Source organism: Podarcis filfolensis (genome assembly GCF_964270895.1).
Source record: "Podarcis filfolensis genome assembly, chromosome: 8".
In the NCBI taxonomy this organism is placed as follows: Eukaryota; Metazoa; Chordata; class Lepidosauria; order Squamata; family Lacertidae; genus Podarcis; species Podarcis filfolensis.
The window spans coordinates 21,367,708-21,389,886 of NC_139611.1; the positions used below are offsets into that span (position 1 = coordinate 21,367,708).

The 22,179-nt window shown below is 42.6% G+C and overlaps 1 protein-coding gene across 6 annotated transcripts in view; it reads right to left on the bottom strand.

Moving 5' to 3' along the window:
* The window catches only part of MORN1 (MORN repeat containing 1), a 128,487-nt gene that overhangs the window by 93,822 nt on the left and 12,486 nt on the right, over positions 1 to 22,179 (bottom strand). For all 6 annotated transcript variants that reach the window (XM_083628731.1, XM_083628729.1, XM_083628730.1 and 3 more), the window contains exons 7-8: positions 6,182 to 6,278; positions 4,113 to 4,223 (exon numbers count right to left, since the gene is read on the bottom strand). In XM_083628731.1, coding sequence (XP_083484857.1) covers positions 4,113 to 4,223; positions 6,182 to 6,278 — 208 coding nt within the window. The remainder of the gene's footprint in view (positions 1 to 4,112; positions 4,224 to 6,181; positions 6,279 to 22,179) is intronic.

Consider the following 22,179-nt stretch of genomic DNA (forward strand, 5'->3'; position numbering starts at 1 on the left):
TACCAGTAACAAACTTAGTTGGTCTCTAAGGTGCTACTGGAAAATATCAGACCAGGAGATAGAAGGTGCCATTCAAAATATGCAATTAGGCAAGTCTCCAGGACCGGATGGGCTGACTTCCAGATACTATAGATCCCTGAAAGAGTGGCTACTACAACCTTTGAAGGAAGTCTGCAATGAGATTTTGGAAGGGAAAGGGGCACCAGAATTGTGGAAAGAGGCCTATATCACACTAATACCGAAAACGGAAACTGAAAAGACTCAACTTAAGAACTACCGTCCGATATCCTTACTAAATGTGGATTACAAAATGTTTGCTGACATTTTGGCCAAGAGACTGAAGAAAGTACTGATGGAAGAGATTCATAAGGACCAAGCGGGCTTTCTCCCGGGAAGACATTTGTCTGACAATTTGAGGAACGTAATTGATATTTTGGAAAAACTAGAAGTGAACATAAACACTAAAGCAGTTCTGATATTTGTAGACGCGGAGAAAGCTTTTGACAATATCTCTTGGAGTTTTATGAAAAAGAACTTACAGGGTATGGGGGTAGGCCAAGGTTTTGAGAATGGTATTGGTGCAATATATTCTGAACAAAAGGCTAAATTAATTGTAAATAATGTGGTTACGGAACAATTTAAGACAGAGAAAGGGACACGACAGGGATGCCCAATTTCCCCATTGCTCTTCATTTCGGTCCTGGAGGTCCTGCTGAACATGATTAGAAGGGACCGGTTGGTTAAAGGTATACAGGTTGGAGCTAAACAATACAAACTGAGAGCATTTGCAGATGATCTAGTTTTGACGTTACAGGAGCCAGAATCTAGTACCAAAAGAGTTTTAGAACTAATTCAAGAATTTGGCCAAGTGGCAGGATTTAAATTGAATAAGTCAAAAACTAACGTTTTAGAGAAAAACTTAACACCGATTGAAAGAGGGAAGTTTCAGAATGAAACAGGTCTAACTATTGTGAAGAAAGTGAAATACCTGGGGATTAATATGACAGCAAAAAATGGGAACTTGTTTAAAGACAATTATGAAAAATGTTGGGCGGAAGTGAAAAAAGATTTAGAAATTTGGACAAATTTGAAGCTTTCCTTGTTGGGTCGAATTGCAGCTATAAAGATGAATGTATTGCCTAGAATGTTGTTTTTGTTTCAAACATTGCAAATTGTGGACAAGATGGACTGTTTCAAGAAGTGGCAGAAAGACATTTCTAAATTTGTCTGGCAGGGCAAGAAGCCAAGAATAAAATTTAAGATATTAACTGATGCAAAAGAAAGGGGTGGATTTGCCCTGCCAGACTTTAAACTTTATTATGAATCAGCAGCGTTCTGCTGGTTGAAAGATTGGCTACTTCTTGAGAACACAGACATTTTGGATTTAGAAGGTTTTAACAATGTCTTTGGGTGGCATGCATATCTGTGGTATGACAAGGTTAAAGCTCACAAAGCATTTAAAAACCATATTGTCAGAAGAGCATTGTTTAATGTCTGGACAAGATATAAAGATTTACTCGAAAATAAAACCCCCAAGGTGGTTATCACCAATGGAAGCGAAGGCTCAGAAAAAGCTCAATATGGAGGCCAAATGGCCAAAATATTGGGAGATTTTGGAACAAGAAGGTGAAAAATTGAAATTGCAGAGTTTTGAGAAATTAAAAGATAAAGTGCGAGACTGGCTTCATTATTTTCAGATAATGGAGGCTTATAATTTGGACAAGAAAATTGGCTTCCAGGTGGAAAAATCTAAACTAGAAACAGAACTGTTAGAACCCAAAACTAAGATATTATCAAGAATGTATAACTTGCTGTTGAAATGGAATACTCAGGATGAAACGGTTAAATCTGCTATGATTAAATGGGCACAAGATGTTGGACATAACATTATGTTTGCTGACTGGGAACAGTTGTGGACCACAGGTATGAAATTTACGGCATGTAATGCCTTAAGAGAAAATATTATGAAAATGATATATAGGTGGTACATGACCCCAGTCAAGCTTGCAAAAATTTACCATTTGCCCGATAATAAATGTTGGAAATGTAAAGAAAATGAAGGTACATTTTTTCACCTTTGGTGGACGTGCCCTAGGATTAAGGCTTTCTGGGAAATGATTTATAATGAATTGAAAAAGGTATTTAAATATACCTTTGTGAAGAAACCAGAGGCCTTTCTCTTGGGCATGGTCGGCCAATTGGTGGTAAAAAAAGGATAGAACTTTCTTTATGTATGCTACAACAGCAGCAAGAATACTCATCGCAAAGTATTGGAAGACGCAAGATCTACCCACTCTGGAAGAATGGCAGACGAAGTTGATTGATTTTATGGGATTGGCAGAATTGACTGGCAGAATCCGTGACCAGGGAGAGGAGTTGGCGGAAGAAGAATGGAAGAAATTCAAAGACTATTTGCAAAAATACTGTAATATTAAGGAATATTGAGTGATGTTGGATTGAAATTAAGGGGTTATTAGCTGTATTGGTACAAAAGAATATGAAAAAAATAGTTCTTTTTCTTTGTATATAAGTAAAAGTATAAGTTACAATAATTTAAGAAGATGGAGAGAAAATAAGGGGTTTTTAGCTGTAATGCTATGAGATAAGGATTTGCTGGATGAACAATTTGAACTGGAATACAAGAAGGGGAGGCATGAGGAGGTCAGGGAAATATGTTATCGAAAAATAAGTTATGAAATTTATGTGTTTTTATTATTTTTTCTTTTAATTTTTTTTTGTCTTTGTTTGTATAAAATGGAAAACCCTAATAAATATATTATAAAAAAAAAATAAAAAAAATAAGGTGCTACTGGAAGGAATTTTTTTTATTTTGTTTCGACTACAGCAGACACGGCTACCTACCTGTAATGTGTACACAGTCTCATAAAGGTTATCTTGGCCCTGAACCACCTAATCCTTAACAAGTGTGTCTGTGTATGGACATTACAACCCATACTGAATTCATCCACTGAGCAGAAGGGTTAGATCATCTCCACCATCTGCTGTGGTCATAAATCCCAGCAAAGTAACCCCAGGAACTGTAGTTCCCTGGGAGGGACTGGGGCTCATGAGGACCAGCGCAAAACTACAATTTTCAGGGTTCTTGGGTTGAAAGTCATGGCAATTAAACCAGTTGATATTTGTCCACATTTGTAGTGTAGATATGCCCCAAGACAAATTTTGACAGAATCTACACTTCCAAAGTTTTTCAGCTTACACATTTGTATTTTTAGATATCTACCCAGTCTCAACCTGCTTTCTGGTATGTTTGTGTGTGCGTGACTACAGTTGATGCAAAAGAAACAGTACGCAAACTGCCTTTCGATCCAAGGCCCTTTAAAATCCTGATAACAAAATTTAACACAATTGTTATGAAACTAGTATGTATTTCAGTACATGTACTATACTTTATAAATCGCTTAGAAGCCTATTTTGGCTTTAAGCTGTACATAAATGATTAAATACAGTGGTGCCTCGCAAGACGAAAAGAATCCGTTCCGCGAGTCTCTTCGTCTTGCGGTTTTTTCGTCTTGCGAAGCAAGCCCATTAGCGGCTTAGCGGATTAGCGCTATTAGCGGCTTAGCGGATCAGCTGATAAGCGGCTTAGCGGATCAGCTGATAAGCGGCTTAGCGGATCAGCTGTTAAGCGGCTTAGCGGATCAGCTGATAAGCGCCTTAGCGGCTTAGCGGATCAGCTGTTAAGCGGCTTAGCGGCTTGGGAAAAAGGGGGGGAAAAGGAAAAAAACCTCGCAGGAACTCGCAAGACATTTTCGTCTTGCGAAGCAAGCCCATAGGAAATTCGTTTTGCGAAGCACCTCCAAAACGGAAAACCCTTTCGTCTAGCGGGTTTTCCGTCTTGCGAGGCATTCGTCTTGTGGGGCACCATTGTATCCCCATAATTCTTTTTTTTTTTTTTTAGTAAAGAATGCTGGGTCCTTGGTTTTTTTTTTCTGTTCAAGACTGTGAGAAGTCTTTTACACAGCACAACATTAGGTTGTATCCCATGCTAGGTGTACTCAGAGCAGACCCACTGAAGTTAATGACTAAGCTAGGTCCATTAATTTCAACAGGTCTACTCTGAGTAGAACTTAGTTAAATAAAAAAGTTCTTACTTTCACAAACCTCTCCTTTCTCGTTTTCCAGCTGGACTTGAAATGTATGGGAAGACCCTTGCACTATCTCAATAACCTCTGGTCCCATAATCACAATCTTCTTTGCTTGTCCTGCAAACATTTAACATATCTTGGTTAGTCAGTTTGCTGAAAAACCAAACTGGGAGTGGTGTTCAACTTACCTTTTATTCAAAGTAGACTTACTGAAATTAATGGACCTAACTGTGATGGTTCTAGGGGTTGCTCGTGCGTAAATCGACGCCACACCTGGCTGGGTTACCTGGGTGAACCCTTTCTGTCCGGACAGCCACTCACACGTGGCTGTCTCAATCGCTGGCAGAATCCGTCAGTGGGCGTTTCTTGAACTTCTTCCAGCAAAGAAGCTCTTTGACGCCTAGTCGACGCCTACTCTCCCTGCGCGGAAGCCTTCTGCGCAGGGAGGGTGTGGGCAGCGGAGGACCCGTGCTCTCCCCGCTGGTTTCCGGCGAGGAGTCATGGAGCCACCTCGCCGATTCCCCCATCTGCCCCCCTTCTCCACTGGTGCTATGCTGAATTCCTTCCCCAGCAGATGGGCTGCTTCTCTCCCACCCGGGACGCTCTCCTGAACCCTTCTGGAGCCCTCCCTCTCCCTCTGGCTCCGATGGCAGTTCCCTGACACTAACCTAGTCATATTTATTAATTTCAATGAGTCTATTCTGAGTAGAATTTAGTTAACTACTACCCTGCAACACACATATGCATAGGAAGATGAAATCAGATCAGTGTGTTGTATCCAGTTCTAGTCCTGCTCAGAGTAGATCCCTCAAAGTTAGCAGATGCAACTAACTTAGGTTCATTCATTTCACTGGGTCAATGAGTATAACATAATTTGATACAACCCCTAGACCCTTGGTACATCGAGGTCAGTATTGGCTCTTCTGATCGGTGGCAGCTCTAGAGGGTCTCAGACAGAGGTCTATTGCCACTCTACCTGGAAATGCCAAGGATTGAACTGGGAACCTTCTGCATACAAAGAATGAGATCTACCAGTGAGCTACCACCTCTCCCTAAGTGGTGGGGATGATTTCAGGATCACTTAGGATTCAGACCTAGGTTCAGTGAGCCCTTCAAACCTGAGTACAAGTTCATTCAACAGACCAGCACCATCTGGAGAGATGATTACCTGAACCCCCCGCTTAGCCTCCCCATCAGCTGTGCCAGAATCCAGGTTGTATTCTCTGGCTCAAGGCCTCCAAGGCGATGGGAATGTGCTGCTCTGCAAAGGGAGAATGCCAGGCAATGTGTATCATGCCAGACCATTCTGGAGACTTCACACTATAAGAGCTGACACTGGCCTTCTGCACCTGAAGAAGACCTGATCCTAAGAAGCCATGGCAGCTCCAATCTGAAACCCTGTAGTTCCCAATCCAAGCTCCAGAATCCCTGACATTCATATAATACTGGAACCAATACTTTCATCCACCTCTCTCTTGAATTTAAATATGTGCCCACATTATTCACATCCATTTGGAAGCCAGCACTTTTTCCACACGTGCTGGACAGGGAGACCCAACAGTAGGTGGAGCCAGAGCCAATGACAGAGGCAGTGTCGCCTCTTGGATTGGTTGTGAGGAAGAAGGCAAGCAGGTGGGAGCCAACTGAAGGTAGGCTGAGGTTGGTGAGGCAACGCCCCATTTGCCATAACAGACAAGCCACCACTGGGCCCAACACCAATATAGCTACAATTGTTGTCAAAGTTACAAAAGCTTTTCCCATGCTCAGCACACAAATTATGCAGCAGGGAAAAAATGAAGATTTCATCAGAAACATAATTAAAAAAAAATACACACACCCCGCGCAGCATTTTCATGTTGTGGCTTCTCATTCCGTTCCACTAATGGATTTCTACCCCTCTGCCAGATCCCTCCATGCAAAGGGCTCACTAGTGTTTTTGCTCTTTATGAGTGACACGTCCCAGGGATAAAAACGATGCCAGCACTGCGGCCCAACTGTATGCATCAATAGGCTGAAAGGAAGGGCATTATGCAGAAGTCTCATTACGAACCTGGTTGCATAATCAAAGTACATACCAACAGGGTAGCCATTGAGCCACAGTCCATCATAGATGACACCTGAACAATGGATTATAGAGCCCTGTCCGTTGAATGTGTCATTTCTCCACTGTCCCTTCAAATAGAAGGAGAAAAAGAAAACAGAGAGAGAGAGAGAAGATATGCATTGGTTTCAATTTTAGACTGCAACATGGGTGACTACAGAAAGAAGGGATTAAGCCAGGCGCAATAGCAGAGCGGGTGGCCCTTGGGGGCGTCTTTAGAAACACTATTCCAAAACTGATGTGAATGTGTGGAGCGGGAGAAGCAAGGCAGCGAGGACGGGGGGAGGGCAAAGGGGAGTCAGAACAGCAGCCCAGGATTACGTCATCATACCAGTGACCTGAAAATGGGCATTTTCTGCTATTGCCCCTGTACTATGGAATGCCCTTCCTTCTGCCACATGTGAAGCAGCAACCACCAGTAGCATCACATGTATCCATTTACCCAGCCTCTCCATGACCCGTAGGATTGAACCCTGATCTATGTGTTTGAATTTCTGTTTTGTTTTCATGTGCTGTGCACTGCTTAGAAATTTTTAAATAATTAGTTTATAAATGCTTTTAAATAAACAAAAATGGCCTGTAAATAGAATAGTTTGGGGCGAGTTGAGAGTTATAGAGACCTCTGACAGCATAAACTTCCCCCTCCCCCCAATATCCTTTTTTAAAATGCATTCATGCTGATTTGTGCTTATGCTGGGATTGGGATGGTTATTTGTGATTCCCACATTCAATACCACCTGCACCTGCAAAAGTTTTGGGGTGGGCATACTGCTTTCATTCCAATCAGTGCATGTTCTGTAACTTCCTGCTGAAATTCTGTAAATGCCATGGTTCCTTTGGCTGGCAGCCTCTGAAAGAAGATGAGTTAGAACTGGAGGGAGAAGCAAGACACCACTGACTTTGGCTGCAATTTCGAGTACTTGAGCCCGTGCTCTTTCCTCCTCTCTCCCCTTCCTTTTTCCTCATGCAACGTGTCTTTCTAGATTGCGAGCCTGAGAACAGGGGCCATCTGGGTACCAATGTTTGTAAGTCATCCTGAAAGCCTTTTCAGCTAAAGGGCAAGATATAAATGCTATAAATAAAAAAGGGGAGACCAGAAAAAAATGCAACAAAAAAGCATGGCTTTTATGGTGATAGTGTCATCAGAGTAGGCTACTTCTGCCTACAGATGCCCAAGAAACAAAACTTATTGTGCGGCTTATAGATAGTTGGCAAAAACTTTTTTTAAATGAATTCCAGATTGTGTAATAGCTGAATGCTATTATGCTCTATTAGACTGTCCACCACACTGCTTTTTGATCCATTTTATTTATTGATATTATTTTATCAGTAAAAGCGGGGCGGTTAAGACATTCGGAAGCAGCCTTGGAAGGCTTCTTTGGTGCCAGACCATACAAATGCAGCCTGTTAACAATTAGTTGCAGACCAAGATCTCACAATTGGTGGGCCAGTGGCAAGAGAGTCAACAATGGCAAACTGTGCAAAGTCCTTGCAAGCGGGAGACAGGTGTGCCAATGTGAGAATGTCAGGCGACATAATGCTGGCATACAAAAAGAAAGAAAAAACAACCAGGGCCAAACTGAAATGGAAGGTTGGCTTACAAAGGTAGCAACAAGGGAGGTAACAAGGCATCTACCGATCTGTGACAGCCATCAGGGCAAGGCAAGACTCCCAGAACAAGCACTGACAAAAGACATAATTGTGGATGTATAATTTTTGCAAAAACGCTGGAAGGAAGTGAGGGGATACAAGGTGGTGTGGATTTTTGTCTGGTGGGTGCAAGTGCCACAGGATACTGAGGGCTAGCGAGCCTTCCCTTCTCCATTCCCAAAGCTCTGAAGCCAGCTCTCCTTCACTCAACTGCCTTGGCTGCAAATGAAAATCCGTACATTTATGTGTGTGTTTTGTGTGGCAGTCGGTTGAGTTCCCGGTGCTGCCAGCTGACAAGCGGTGGCTTGCGCGGAACAAAGTGCTACTATAGCTCTAAATTTATCTGAGCCAACCTCAAATCCCAGATGGATCCAGAGACTCAAATTCTGCCACTCTCTCTTTTTTACACCCTTAGCAACTAGTATCCAAAATAGAGGGGGAGGAAGAGAGAGAGAGAGAGAGAGAGAGAGAGAGAGAGAGAGAGAGAAAGCGAATGACTGCACGGGCAGCCCAAAAAACAGGCATTGGAAAACATGTTGCTGCAGCAACTGGGTTTATTCTGTTCTTTCCATCACTCTTCTAAAGCGTTCCACGGAAATACTTCTACTGAGAATATCATTGTTAAGAGGCAAGCATTCTGCGGTGTGTGTGCTTTAAAAAGAGCCATGACTTCTCTGCGGGTATTGGAAGCTCAGGAGGAGATGCCAGCTTATTTCGGCAGCCAGGGATGCTTATTAATTTGCCTCTGGGCTTAAGGAAGTGTCCCAGTTGGTAACAGCCCTGCCCTGGGACATCACTGCAGATTTGGGGGCTGGGTGGGGGCAGACAGCAAGAGATACAGTAAGGCTGAAAAGAACAGTGCTGGAATAGATGGGCAAAAAAGTATGACTTTGAGTCACTCAGCCCCCATTTGTGGATATACACAAAATCAAAATCTGCAGGAGAGTGGTGTGTTTTAAGCATATTGCTGAGGTTTCTTTTCTTTTCCATGCCCCATGAGGAGTATAAAAGGTCACATGACAAAGAAGCACCCATCTGAAACAAAGGAAAACATGAAGGGGTTTATGGCTCTGGCACACACAGAAGGCCATTCAACATGCAAGGGAGCAAAGCTCCGTGAAAAGGCAGGTTTGTTGCATGCAGAAGGTGTCCCATGTTCGGTTAAAAGGGTCTGGTAGCTGGTGATGAGCAATGACAAACCTAGACAGCATCTTAAAAAGCAGAGGCATCACCTTGCCAACAAAGGTCTGAATAGTTAAAGCTATGGTTTTCCCAGTAGTGATGTATGGAAGTGAGAGCTGGACCATAAAGAAGGCTGATCACCGAAGAATTGATGCTTTTGAATTATGGTGCTGGAGGAGACTCTTGAGAGTCCCATGGACTGCAAGAAGATCAAACCTCTCCATTCTTAAGGAAATCAGCCCTGAGTGCTCACTGGAAGGACAGATCGTGAAGCTGAGGCTCCAATACTTTGGCCACCTCATGAGAAGAGAAGACTCCCTGGAAAAGACCCTGATGTTGGAAAAGATTGAGGGCACAAGGTGAAGGGGACGACAGAGGACGAGACGGTTGGACAGTGTTCTCGAAGCTACCAGCATGAGTTTGACCAAACTGCAGGAGGCAGTGGAAGACAGGAGAGCCTGGGGTGTTCTGGTCCATGGGGTCACGAAGTGTTGGACATGACTAAACGACTAAACAACAAAAGCTGGTGATGGGAAAGACCCTCCTCTGCTTGAGACCCTGGAGAGCAGCTGCCAGTTAGAGACAAACCATAATGGGCTGGGTGGATAAGTTGATGGACCTGTTTTAACCCCAATTGTGGAACTGTCTCCTCCGAGGGCTGAGGTTGTTTTCCTCCTTAATGAGTTTCGGGCATGGCGTGAAAAACACCCATCTCTAAGCCAGAGTGATGCAGCTTGGCTTTCTGTTAGGATTTCTGCTGCGGTTTTGTTTCATGGTCCAGATTGTTTAATAGCAGGAATTTTTATTTGATTTTTAGTTTAAAGTTCACTGTTTTAACTGGACAGGTGCCCTGGGATCTTTTTGTTTTTAAATGAAGGGTTAAAACATCACACCATATCAAGTGGTAGCCACATCACACACTGCACTTTAGCCACTTGTGCTCCCGTTCTCATTGCTTTTTATGTTCACTACGGGCTCCAGTATTTTCTTATGATACCATTCATGTGCATTTGTGAACAAGAGCAACTGATATGAATGAAGGAGGCGCTGGCCCCTGTAAGTGAACAATGGCACGCAAAAAAAGGACTCCAGTGCAATCCCTGGCACCTTCAGGTAAGACTGGGAAAGATTCCTGTCTGAAACCTTGTAGAGCCACTGCGAGTCAGTGTAGACAAAACTGAACTAGATGGACCAGAGCGCCAATTCCGCATACGGCAGCTGCCTACGATAAATTGCAATGGAGCATCAATGTGTACAGTTCTACTTCAGTACAAATAAAATTAACTTAAGAACCTGCCCTGAAGAACGTTTAAAAATCAGACATGAAAGTTAGGGTCTCCCCTCACTCCCACTACAGCATCCAGCCCCCACAGCTAGGAAGGCGACAAGCAACCAGAGCAGAGGCAGACACATGCCAGTCAATCTGGAAGCTTACAGGAATAACCCATGGCTTTTCTCTGCCTAGGTCACAAGCAAGGAACCTCAAGCTTAAGCTGCTAGTATCCAACCAGCAGCAATGGTAGCATTGGAAGCAGAGAATCTGTGCCTGCCTAACTCCTGACACAAGAGTGAAGAACCTAAGGGGCTGCTTAGATTACTTTGGCATGAACAACCGTAGGAAACCGGCTTTATGCCACACTTGAGACAAGAGTGATTCAAATCTGCAAAAAAACAAAAACGACCACCTGGGGACTGCTCCAGAATGCATCGTCATGGTCATCGTGCATAATTTTTGTTAAATTTTAAAAAAGACTGTCCATATCCTGCCAATTCTCACATTTATTCACTGTTTGCATCACCCTCTCTACTCCACCCCCCCAAAAAAATACAACGTGGCCTCCTCCTCCATCTCCCCCTGGCATGGCTTCCTAGACCAGCCTCTTCTCCCAGATGGCAAGAAGAGTGGGGGCAAGTGTTTCTAAAAGTTGCTTAGCGATGTAACACACAGAGAGGTTTGCAAATGCTGACATTCTTGAAAGCATCCTCCGTGCTAGTCGCGTGTGGCAAAAGAGTGCCAAGCGCATGAACAGCCGGAGCAACAGAGGGGCTCTTGGGCTGGGGGTGGGAGGAAGGAGGTGGGAGGAAGGCACTTACCATCACCAAATGGAGGGGGAGCAGCCACAACCTTTCGCTAGCTGGCTATCTCATGCTGCGGGTTTCCAATTAGAACCAACCCTTCCTTTGTTTCCATCTGGTCCTTTCTGACACCAATTAAACGTAGATCAAAGGCCACATCTATACCACTGTCAGCCCTTAGCAGTGCTCCAATACATGTTGCAGATGGCGGTCTGTTTCTGGAGAAAGCAGACCAGGAACGAAAGGACCAGAGATTGGAGATGGGATCAAAGGTGGGCAGGTTCTGGATTGGGGATGGGATGTGTTTCTGTGTCTATGTGGCTAGAAGGCAGAAGTTGCTCAGACTGAGGACTCAAGCCAGAGCCAGTCAGGCATGCACTGGTTCCTCAGGTCACAAGGTCTGGCTGAGTTGAGCCTCTAGTGACAAAGTTGACTCAAAAGGCACCCCTGTCTACATGCCGGAGCTCAGTGGCAGAGCATCTGCATGCAGAAGGTCCCGGATTCAATCCATGGTGTCTTCTGACTCTGTATAAGGCAGATACCAATGTTCATAGATTCTCCCCATTAAATACCATTGTTTATTACCCCATCATTACTGAATATGGCAGGCAACTGAGTTACAGATACAAAGACACTTCCATTCCAGTGTAAGGCCATTTCCCATTGCTCATGGAGATGAAAAGACACAAAATAAAAGGCATGTATTGTAAATAGCTGGTTTGCAATTGAAACAATGCTTTTCAATTTGACATGAATTAAGTTGTGAGCTGCAGTGGAAAACTCACTTCACTCTGCTAGAGATTAAGCCGGGGGTGGGACAGAGAATCTAACCACTAGAGAGCCTGGAGCAACTCAAGAGAGGTGTTAACAGATCACTAACGCCAAAGTACGCAACACATTTGCTCCAGAATAGTCTCCAAAAGCAAAGGGACTACTTCTCCAGAGCATATTTCAACTCTGTGAAGCCAATCCAGATGGCCAGTTATGAACGCAGGGGAATACATTTGGACTAAACGCATGTGCGAATGTCAGCTGCGTCCTTCTCAAAGAAAAACACCTGTCTCTTGATGCACAGTTATTGGTCTGTCTGAATCCCTGGTCACCGATTCCTTGAGTGAATAACTAAGTCTTACAGTGGCCCTTCATCAAGAAGGAAAGATTTCAGTAACTCTGTGGGCTGGAAGTGGAAAAGAGAGAAGCTATCTACTCCAAGTAGAAGCTGTCTACTCAGTTCAGAGGTGGGGGGCTGAACAAAATGATCTCAGTGGGCTCCTACTCCAAATTGTACCCTCACCACTGCTACAGTGACTCATTTGTTTGTGTCTTCCTTTGGACCTAGTCCACACCATCACTCATAAATTTGTACTGTTCTTCTCACTGTTTGCTCTCCCAGGGGCAGCAACATGATGGTCAAGAGGTTCTGGGGCCTGGAAGTGAGGTCCCTCCTGAGGAATGGGCCTCGGCAGGTGCCCAGTGATATCAATCCCTGGCTCCTTTGCTGAGAAAGAGGCAGCAGGGAGTGTGCAAGGGGCTTGGGTCCAGCATAGCCAAAGAACCATCTCCTTATGATTCATTCTGTCCATTAAGGTCAGCAGGGAAGGTCCTCTTGCATGCCCAACCCCACCTGAGATACATTTGGTGAGAACACATGAAATGGCTTTCTTGATTGTGGAGGCCTGAATTCCCTGCCCCAGGAGATGTGCCTGGTCTCCTTTCTGATGGTATTCTGCCACTGTGTAAAGGTGTTCTGAGTTCAGCAGGCATTTGACCAGGTTGTTGTATGGTTGTTGTTGTTTTTACTCTTTGCCCCTATTTCTGAACCCCCCCCCTCTCTCCTGGAGTGCTTTTGATCTGCCATTCTCCCTCTTTTAATTTATTTTTCTTTCAGGTTTTAGATTTCTATTTTGTAAGCTGCCTTGGGTGGTTCTGCTGGGATTATATTTATATATGTGATCCTTGAATGAAGGGCAGTATAGAAATTTAATAAATGAAGTGAAGTGAAGTGAAATGAAGGGTCCTAAAGAGAATCTGAGCTGAAGCACAGTGAGGCAGTAGAAAGGTAGGCTTCAATAGCTGGGTCAGGAAGCAAAGCTGAGATGAAGCACAGCAGAGAATGCAAAGGTAGGCAAGGTGTTTTCCCCAAGAGCAAGGTATTAGCAGGCATCAGTTGCAGAGGGGCTGGTCAGTGTCATGCTGTTGTGCAGAGGGGGGTTGGATGATGAGGAATGGTAGAAGCTCGAATTGGGAGAGTCTAACCTATAGGAAGGTCCTAGTGGGTTGGGGAATGAGAACTTGGGACCGCTAGGGCAGTGTAACACAGAGGAGGTCCCAGTGGACTGGGAGGTAGAAAGCTGGATTCTGAGGAAGGGCCTAGTGGCTTGTCAGAAGAATGGCCCGCCTCTTTGAAATTGGGAAGCCTAAGCGCTACATCACCAGCTGTGAAGGTGACTATGGCGCCTTCCCCTGCCACCTTTGTCCTCACAACAATCCTTGGCTAGGCCAATCAAGGAATGCACTTAGGTCTCTGCAGTGTAAATCTACAGTAATACTCTAATACATTAGCAGAAGACTTGGAGGTTGATCAGGATCTGATATATTGGAGAGAGCAGGGGAAAAGGGCCATTTCTGGGATTTGATTATGTTATGCTGGCTGTTAAGTTTGCTTTTCTTAATGCTACTGTCTTAATTTCAAATTTATGTTTGATTTTAATTATGTTATTTTATTTGATTTTTTTTTTTGTTTAGAATCTATGGATTGTGAGCCACTTGGGGCTTTGATTTTGAAAAAGGGCCATACAAGTTGAGATTTCATCATCATCAAACACTCTTGCTAGTTTTGAAAACATCTTCCCTTAAGGACAATATCCATTCACAGTAAATTCTAAAAGTCCCGGAGCACATTTTTGTTGCTGCTAAAAAATGGCAAATAGTATCCCCTCTTGTAACTTTTTGGGTGATTATACAGATTGCTCTCTTCTGGAGTACAACTTAAGTTTGGCTTCATTAATGTTTTAAAATGTATATATTGGGTATTGCTCTTTTTCAGAAGAGCGTCAGGAGAGAAGGTAGGGGTAGGCAGTGTAGGGCTTCTTGAGTTTATAAATAAGGAAAAGGTGTTTTGAAATTAGTGGCAAGAAAAACATGTATTTAACTTTAAGGAAGCAATTTTCACTTAATTGATAGTATTTCTGTTTCTAACTGAGCAGCTATTATGCCTCTTATTGCAATTAATTTTGGTTACTTCAGTCTCATTGTGCATGCCTCTGACAGCATATCATTTCCCTAAGCTTCTGTTTGATTGATCCAGAGCCCAAACAACCACATTATCTGGCGTCAACTCATTGCTCTGCCTTTATTTTTAAAATATTTTTCTAGTGGTCTCACACAACAGTCTAAAACACATACGAGAGATCCATCTTGGAAGTTGAACTGGAAAGTACCTAAATGGGAGAGTAATTGTGTGATGACGCAGACAAGAGATAGACTTTGATCTGCCAGCAGATTCTGGATTATTTGCACAGCCTCCAAATAGTTCAAGAGCATGGTGGTAAAACATATTTACTATTCCATCATGATGCCACTTTATGTAACTGATCATGTGATTAAAAGTGGCAAATTCTCTTATAACCCCATCACAATATGTGGAGGATATCTGCATTTGTATTGGAACTTTAAAAAAATATTTTTATACATGGAATCATTTTTAACATGTTTGCATTGTTTTCAAATGTATGAAATTGTTTTTTTATAAAGGAGCCGCTTTCATTTTTTTTGTTTATGCATTTTTCAGTTACAATCAGTTATATTTATTCCTGTTACTTACATTTTTTCCTGTCCCACCTTGCATGGACTTCCCAACCTATCTTTCCTTGACATCCTAACCCAAAAAACTTTGGTTTGCTGCAACTCCTTAAGCTTTCCACTCTTTCCCTCCTCTTTCTTTCAGTCTTTGTTGTTTGCTGCTGTTCATACGTAAGTTTATATTTTTACCACTTCTTTTTATATACTCTTCTAGTTGTTCCCACTCGCTTATCACTGTTTTTCTATTTGTATTTCTTGTTTTGGCCATCATGATGGCTAATTCTACATATTCAATTAGTTTAAGCAACCACTGGTCTTTTGTTGGGATTTTTCCTCTCCTTCCACATTTTAGCATATAGTACCCTTGTTGCTGCTGCTGCGTAAAGGAAGAGGTTTTTTACTTTATCTGGAATTTCCTATCCTATTATAGGTAACAGGAATGCTTCTGGCTCCTTGGGAAAGGAACATTTAATCATTTTCTTTAGTTCTTCATAAATCATTCCCCATAATTTTTTTGTGAGTTCGCACTGCCACCACAAATGAATTAACGAGCCCTCCTTGTCTAAACATTTCCAGCCTAAGTTGGATCCTCTTTTATACATTTTAACCAGTAAAGGAGCTGCTTTTAATCTGCTTTTACACTTGCTTTATGGCTATCAACCTTTTGTAATTGTCAATTGTATATCTTACAATGCCACCTCTCTCACCGCATTTGGACGTCCAGCCTCCTCTACAACCAAATGTGAAAGACCTCACACTATTATTCTACCTCGGGAAATGAATCTGGTGGTTTATCTCACCTCATCCCAGAGGTTAAGAGCATAATAAGAGCCTGCTGGATCAGGTCAATCTAGTCCAGCATCTTGTTCTCATAGTGGTCAACTAAGATGCCTGTGAGAAGCCTACAAGCAGGGTTCAAGCCCAAGGGTCTTCTCCTCTCCTGTGGTTTCCAGCAACTGGAGTTCAAAAGCATTACTGCCTCCAACTGTGAAGGCAGATCATAGCCATAATGACCAGTAGCCTTCAATAGCCCTCTCCCCCAGAAAAGTCTCAGGAATCTTCAATCAGCCCTGTATTGGGAAATTTTTGATTTTTGAATTATTATTCTTATTCTTCTTCTTATTATTATTATTACGCAAAGCTGGTGCTGCACTGCTGAACAATGACCCCCTCCCCATATGGGTGATTAAAGAGTATTATTTACATGTTGCCCAGGTGCCCTCATTCTGATGTATCACTACAACCTTCAAGGTCCTTAGAATTGCAAAAGGCAGGGGCCATCACACCAGGTCAGCCACCGTTTCCCTTCCTTGAAAACACCAGACCAGGCTTGCAAGTGGGAGAAACGGGGGACAACACAGGCGGCAGAGCCCTGTGGCAAGAAGAGGCATGGTGTGCCTAGTTTCAGAATCCATCCCTTTAACTCTGCCTCACAGGGCTCAATGGGAAGAACTGAAACAGCCCTCACACATTTCTTAGTATGATGGAATCTTGAGCTTTACAGAGAATGACAAAGAAAAAAAGAAGCTAATACACAGACAAATACAGGCCCTGCTGCAAAACTGGGACAGTGTGGTATACTTCTCCCCATCAGTTTTCTTCCTACCTACTCCAGTCATCATGCCATGGACATGCTTACTGGGCTGTTTCAAGGCTTTCCCCTCCATTTGGGGTATTTGGTTGTGTGTGTGTGAAGCATGTTTGAAGAATGCACTTGTGCCCAATCCCAACTACACTTTCCAGGCTTCTAGAGTGAAAAGTCATGAAGTTAAACCAATTTGATACTAGTTCAAGTTTATTTTTCACTCTTTTTGCTTATTCTAGATTAAGCTGTACTACAGATGATGATGAATTGAATAAAGAAATTGCTGGAAAAACATTGTTTCAGCAGGACTATTTCTTTCTCATCCTTTATCTAGGAACTGTGAGCAAGCTGAACATATTGTTAAATACAGACTAATAGATGTTGATCTACAATGACTTTGTCCTTCCCTTCCCCATTCACTCTGTCTTAATTCTAACCCTTGCTTAAACCAGTTATCTGGTTTAAGGAAGCTTTTTTTCCCTTTTCTTTTGCATGCTTTAATGCCTTACCCTCAAAACTTTTTAGATGGATATAATAAAGCTTCTGTAAGCAGCAGATATTGTCCTTTGAATAACAAAGAGGTGGAGTCAGTTTTTCATGTTCTTTTTCAATGTAGACTGAAGCACAGACCTACAGAACTCTGATATACCACATTGTGCAGTCTTTCACTAGTCAATCTTCACAGTCTCGGTCAATCATTTCATTGGAGGGCTTTAACTTTTAAAATCACATGACAAACTCCAAGATTCCTAAATGTAGTGATTTCACTTAACTCATCATCGCTTTTTATCTGAGCTCATATATTTTTATGTTCTGCAACGTTTTTATTTTATTTGTGGTCAGAAAATAAATAATATCTGGATATGGAAGCAATTCAAGCAGGCCAATTCACACCATGCCTGTTTTTCTTCCCCAGCTGACACCCCGCTGGGCTTTTGGAGGCCACAGTTCTTGTTGGGCTGGTTTTTCCTTTGCTTTCCATTTTAATTTCCAGACTTATAAATGTCTGCATAGTAAGTCACCCAAGTGTATAGAAATCACTACCTTATTTTGTGGTGCCCCAGTTCTACTTCCAAACTGATAGGCACTCGACCACCTGAGTTTGCCATCAGAGGGAATTAGAATGTATTAACTGCCTATCCCAAAAACGATTTTGAAAAGAAGAGTGCTTTATATAAAGGAATTCAATAGCTGTGTACGAAAACAAACATACAACACTGTCTTATTAGACCACAAGTTGACCTGGCTCTTCACTGCCTAATCTAATTGGCAATGCATCACCAGCATCTTTTCCAAATTTGCTCTCTGTGACCCTTTAAGACTCAGACTGCCACAGAATGAATGTGAGATTTCCTACATGCAAATAACATGCTCTTCCATGGAGCTATGGCCCTTCCCCTAATAATTGTTCTAATGACATCCTAATACACACACACACACACTGTTGCCACCTTGCAAATCTCTGGCTTCAGCAGAGTTTCCAGTTAGCAGATGCTTTGCTGCAGCCTTTCCCTGTTGCTGCCTCTTTGTGTGTTTTGGCTGCATTTAGTTTGTCTTCTTTCCCGGAGGAAGGCCTGCTGCTTGATACACCTGTTAAACGACACGGAACAGGTGGCTAACCTTATGGGCTTCTCCCACCTGCAAGGAAGGAGCTTTTCATAAAGATTAAGGAGAAAAAGTCTTGCTATCTGCTCTGCCGAAGAAAGAGCCACAACAGACAGGAGAGGGCTGAAGATGAATCGATCAATAGCTGATTTGAGAAGGAAGCATTAGCACCTTTTAAATTATGCTAGCGGCACACTGGAAGCTGCTTTGCACTGCACCATGTTGGGTAGCTCAGCGCTGCTGACTCTGACAGGCAGTGGCCCCTCAGGGTCCTAGGAAAAAAGCACTGCTTCCTGAAATCTTTTCAAAGAAGATTGAAAAGAGAACATTCTGCAGGAAAACAACTGCAGCACAAGAGCTTATTCTGCCCTTTCTCCCCAACTCCCAAAATAGCGGTGCCCAATGAAAACAAGTTGTAGAGCCACTATTTAAAACTTCGAAAGCAGCCTTCCAACAAGCCAGACCGGTCACCCATTTAGCCCACAGCTATCTATGCTGACAGACCGAAGTCTTTCCCGAAGCTGCTATCAAATAACATTTTTCTGGGGACTGAACCTATGATTTGTATTAGGCAGAACTTTCAGCACATCAAAAGTCTGCCTCAAATTTGGAGGTGGCAGGGAAAGGGAGAACAAAGCCACCACCCCTACTTTTGTGTTTTTTTGAGGTGGAACAAATTTTCAGCGGTGGGGGCTCACCAGCACTTCCCTGGCTCCTTACTATTCCTGGCTAGAAGATATCGCTGCCTGCTGAAAGTGTTTGTTTCATCAAGCATATGTAGTGAATTTGTTTCATCACTGGTCAGTCATTTGTTCTGCACTTAATGATTTTCTAAACCTATGGTGTTTTAACTATTTCATTGTAAGCTGCCATTATATTTTTCTTATGGGTTGCCTACTTATAAATAAAGAAGTATCGGCTATATACAGCACTTCAGTGTTTTGGAAATCTATTTTAATCTACTAACATATTACCTGTCCAAAGCTTCTCCAACAGAGGAACAACAACAAAAGTCAACAATTGTTGCTAAGCTCTCCCCACTCTGTAACCATGAGGACCAGAAGCCTGCAGGGGTTATTTTAAAATAAAAGTTTCTCAGGAAGCCTATTTTCTGCACCAGATTCCAAGCTGTTAAGCACAGAAAGATGCTAGATCAACGATCCGACAGCAAGATCAACCTCACGCACTTTGTTCTTCAGTTTTTCCAGCAAACTGATAATGTCCAAATGAGAAGCATTTTATGCATCAGCTTCTCTCAATTATCCTGAACGATTATTGCTGTTGGCAGACTTAGGAAGCTTTAGATCACATATATACACAGTTGTAGAATACGTAAATAGGATGACTAACAGATCTAGGAACATTCAATCCCCTGAATCTTTAATAACATAAATAAATGCAAACAAGAGCTAATTTTAACTGAGTAATGTCCTGCCGCTTCAAACAAAACTGGAAAATGTGTCATAGCTATTATTTTTTCCAAATACAACTCTAATAGAAGCCATCACACTTTCTAATGTATATAAAGTGTTCATTTCTACAGGGCTGGAATGAAGAAGATAGCCCTGTATTACTCATTACCTATAGCCAGTGCTCCCCCCCCCCCCAGTACTCACCATGAAGTTGTTGTAGTAAGTGCCACACTTTTTAACAACAATAAAAAAGGTGCCGGTACTGCATAACCTTGAGTACCCCCTGGAAAAAAGCACTGCCTATATGCATGTTATGCATGGCATTCTACCAGAGACTGCCAGAACCCCAGACTTCCTGGGGGGTCTGGCCTGCAAAGGAAGAAATAGAAGAAACTAGATTTCTAGTATGTGGCAGGCCCTCGACTACCCACCATGTCTCCTGGAGGGAATTCCAAATATCAGTTTTTGGTAGTCCTTTCATGCATCATGCTTGGAAATATCTAAGTTCAGCCAGTGTAGGAAGATGCTTACAGGTCAGATTCCTTATCCATCAAGGAACCATCTTCCCCTACCTCTTGTAGGAAAACTTCACAGGTGGGTGGGGCCACCCGCCTGTCAATCACCTGATGCGACTGGGCCTTCAAAGCACCTGGCATGACTTGCAAAGGGATGGTGCTTTGAAGTGTGACTGATGGGCAGGGACTTCAAGTCTGCTACATCTCTACAAGCTCCACACATGTCACATATCACATGTCACATAGGGGCAGGACAGGTTGGTATAGTTTGTGGGGGGGAGCATCCCAAGCCAAACTAGGACCCCTGCCAGACCAAAATTGGCTGATGGGATGGAGGGTCCCCACTCCTACTCTAGGTCCATATTGTCTATTCTGGCTGGCAGCAACTATTCCTTGGAATACTGCACTTTTTTAACACTTACTAAAAACATTTTTCTAGAGGAAAGCCTACCCAGGCATATAATTTTATTATTTATCTCTGGGGTTTTTAAACTGTTGGTTTTATCTGTATTTTTATATTTTATAATGTATACTGTTTTTAAAGTCTGTTTAATTAATATGTTCATGCTAATTCATAAAAACCTCTTAGAGATATTATTATTAAGCAGTACATAAATGTTGCTTTAAAAATAATATAATCCAAGCACTGGTTAACTATGGGTTAGTTTCAGCTAAGGTGAGGCAAATTCTGAGAAAGAGAGAGAGACAGAGAGAGAAAGGGAGAGCGATTCCCAACATTAGCCCTACTCACAGTAGATCAATTGAAATTAATAGGCATGACTTAGGCCCACTAATTCCCATGGGTCGACTGTTGGATAGAACTCCAAGCCTCCAGTGTATCCTCTCTTGACAGCAATCTACTTTTTTTAAAATTAAAAAGTCCCAAAAGTCTTATCCTCCCCTAAAGTGGAATGTTATCCGAGCCTTTTCTGATCCTGCCTGCTATGCAGGGAAGCAAAGATTTGCACACAGCCAGCCAAGACCAAGTTCTGAGTCTCACAGGCTTCCACAAAGCTGGCTGTTTCTTTGTTCCACCCAGAAGTGCTGGTTATTTGGTCCCCGCAATGGCCTCAATTCTGGCTGGACCTTGATTCCCTTTCCCCTCTCTCTTCCAGCAACTCCTGGGCTAGCTAAGCCTAGAGCCACAACTTTGTAGCGTGGCCAGGGAAAACCTTAGAGGGAATAAGTTCCATTTTAAAAAAGCAAATGTTAGAGAGCCATCAAGTGGTAGAAAACAAGTACAGAACCAGCTGCATGCAATTTTGCAAAGCAATGAAACACTAAAGACCTTCCTGCTTTATCACCAATTAACACGATTTCAAAAACAGTATTTTGGTTAACGATATTTCACGACTATCAAACCTCTAATACACAAAGAGTAGTATACACACAATATTATTAAGGCAACATATATTTAACATTTTTTCTATTCTGCTTTTCTTTGTGAATTCAAGGTGGCTAACAATTTCAAGTTTGATCACAATATCTGGATTACAAATGACAAAATTTAGAATCACAGAAGCAGAATAAAGCTTCATCTATAAACAAGATTCATAGAATCATAGAGTTGGAAGAGACCACAAGGGCCATCGAGTCCAACCCTGAGGAGTAGAGTAGAGTGGGCCACTTGTTCATCACCAAAAAAAGAGGACATATTTATGTGTACACTTGGAACTTTAGAAATAATTACCGTAAATTAAACAGAAACACAATGCATCTCACCATAGTGGGGAAGACTATGACCAGGTGGTCTGTGTGCCTGCGCTGTCTGTTGTCCAAGTGCTCTGAATTGTTGATGGTAAAGTTCAAGACCCATCAAAGAGGACTGCCCTCTGATAACCTTTCAGATGCAAGGACTGTCCTCTATAAAGTAGGACACATGGCCACCCTAGCAATTGCCTTTCCTTCTGTGCAGATTGCTGCTCTCTCTTCTGATGGGTCTTTCTCTTCAAATAGGACTTGGATAGGACAGCCCTTCAAATACCATTTGTTTTCAAAAGGCATTTGTGTTGTATTATGTAAAGCTGAGAGAGGGTTTGGCAGCTCCTAACTTAAAACTATGTTATTACTAGCAGCCTCGTACCTGGCGTTGCTTGGGAATTCGAAGAACCCCTCCACCCCCCCCCAAAAAAAACCCATTCTTTTT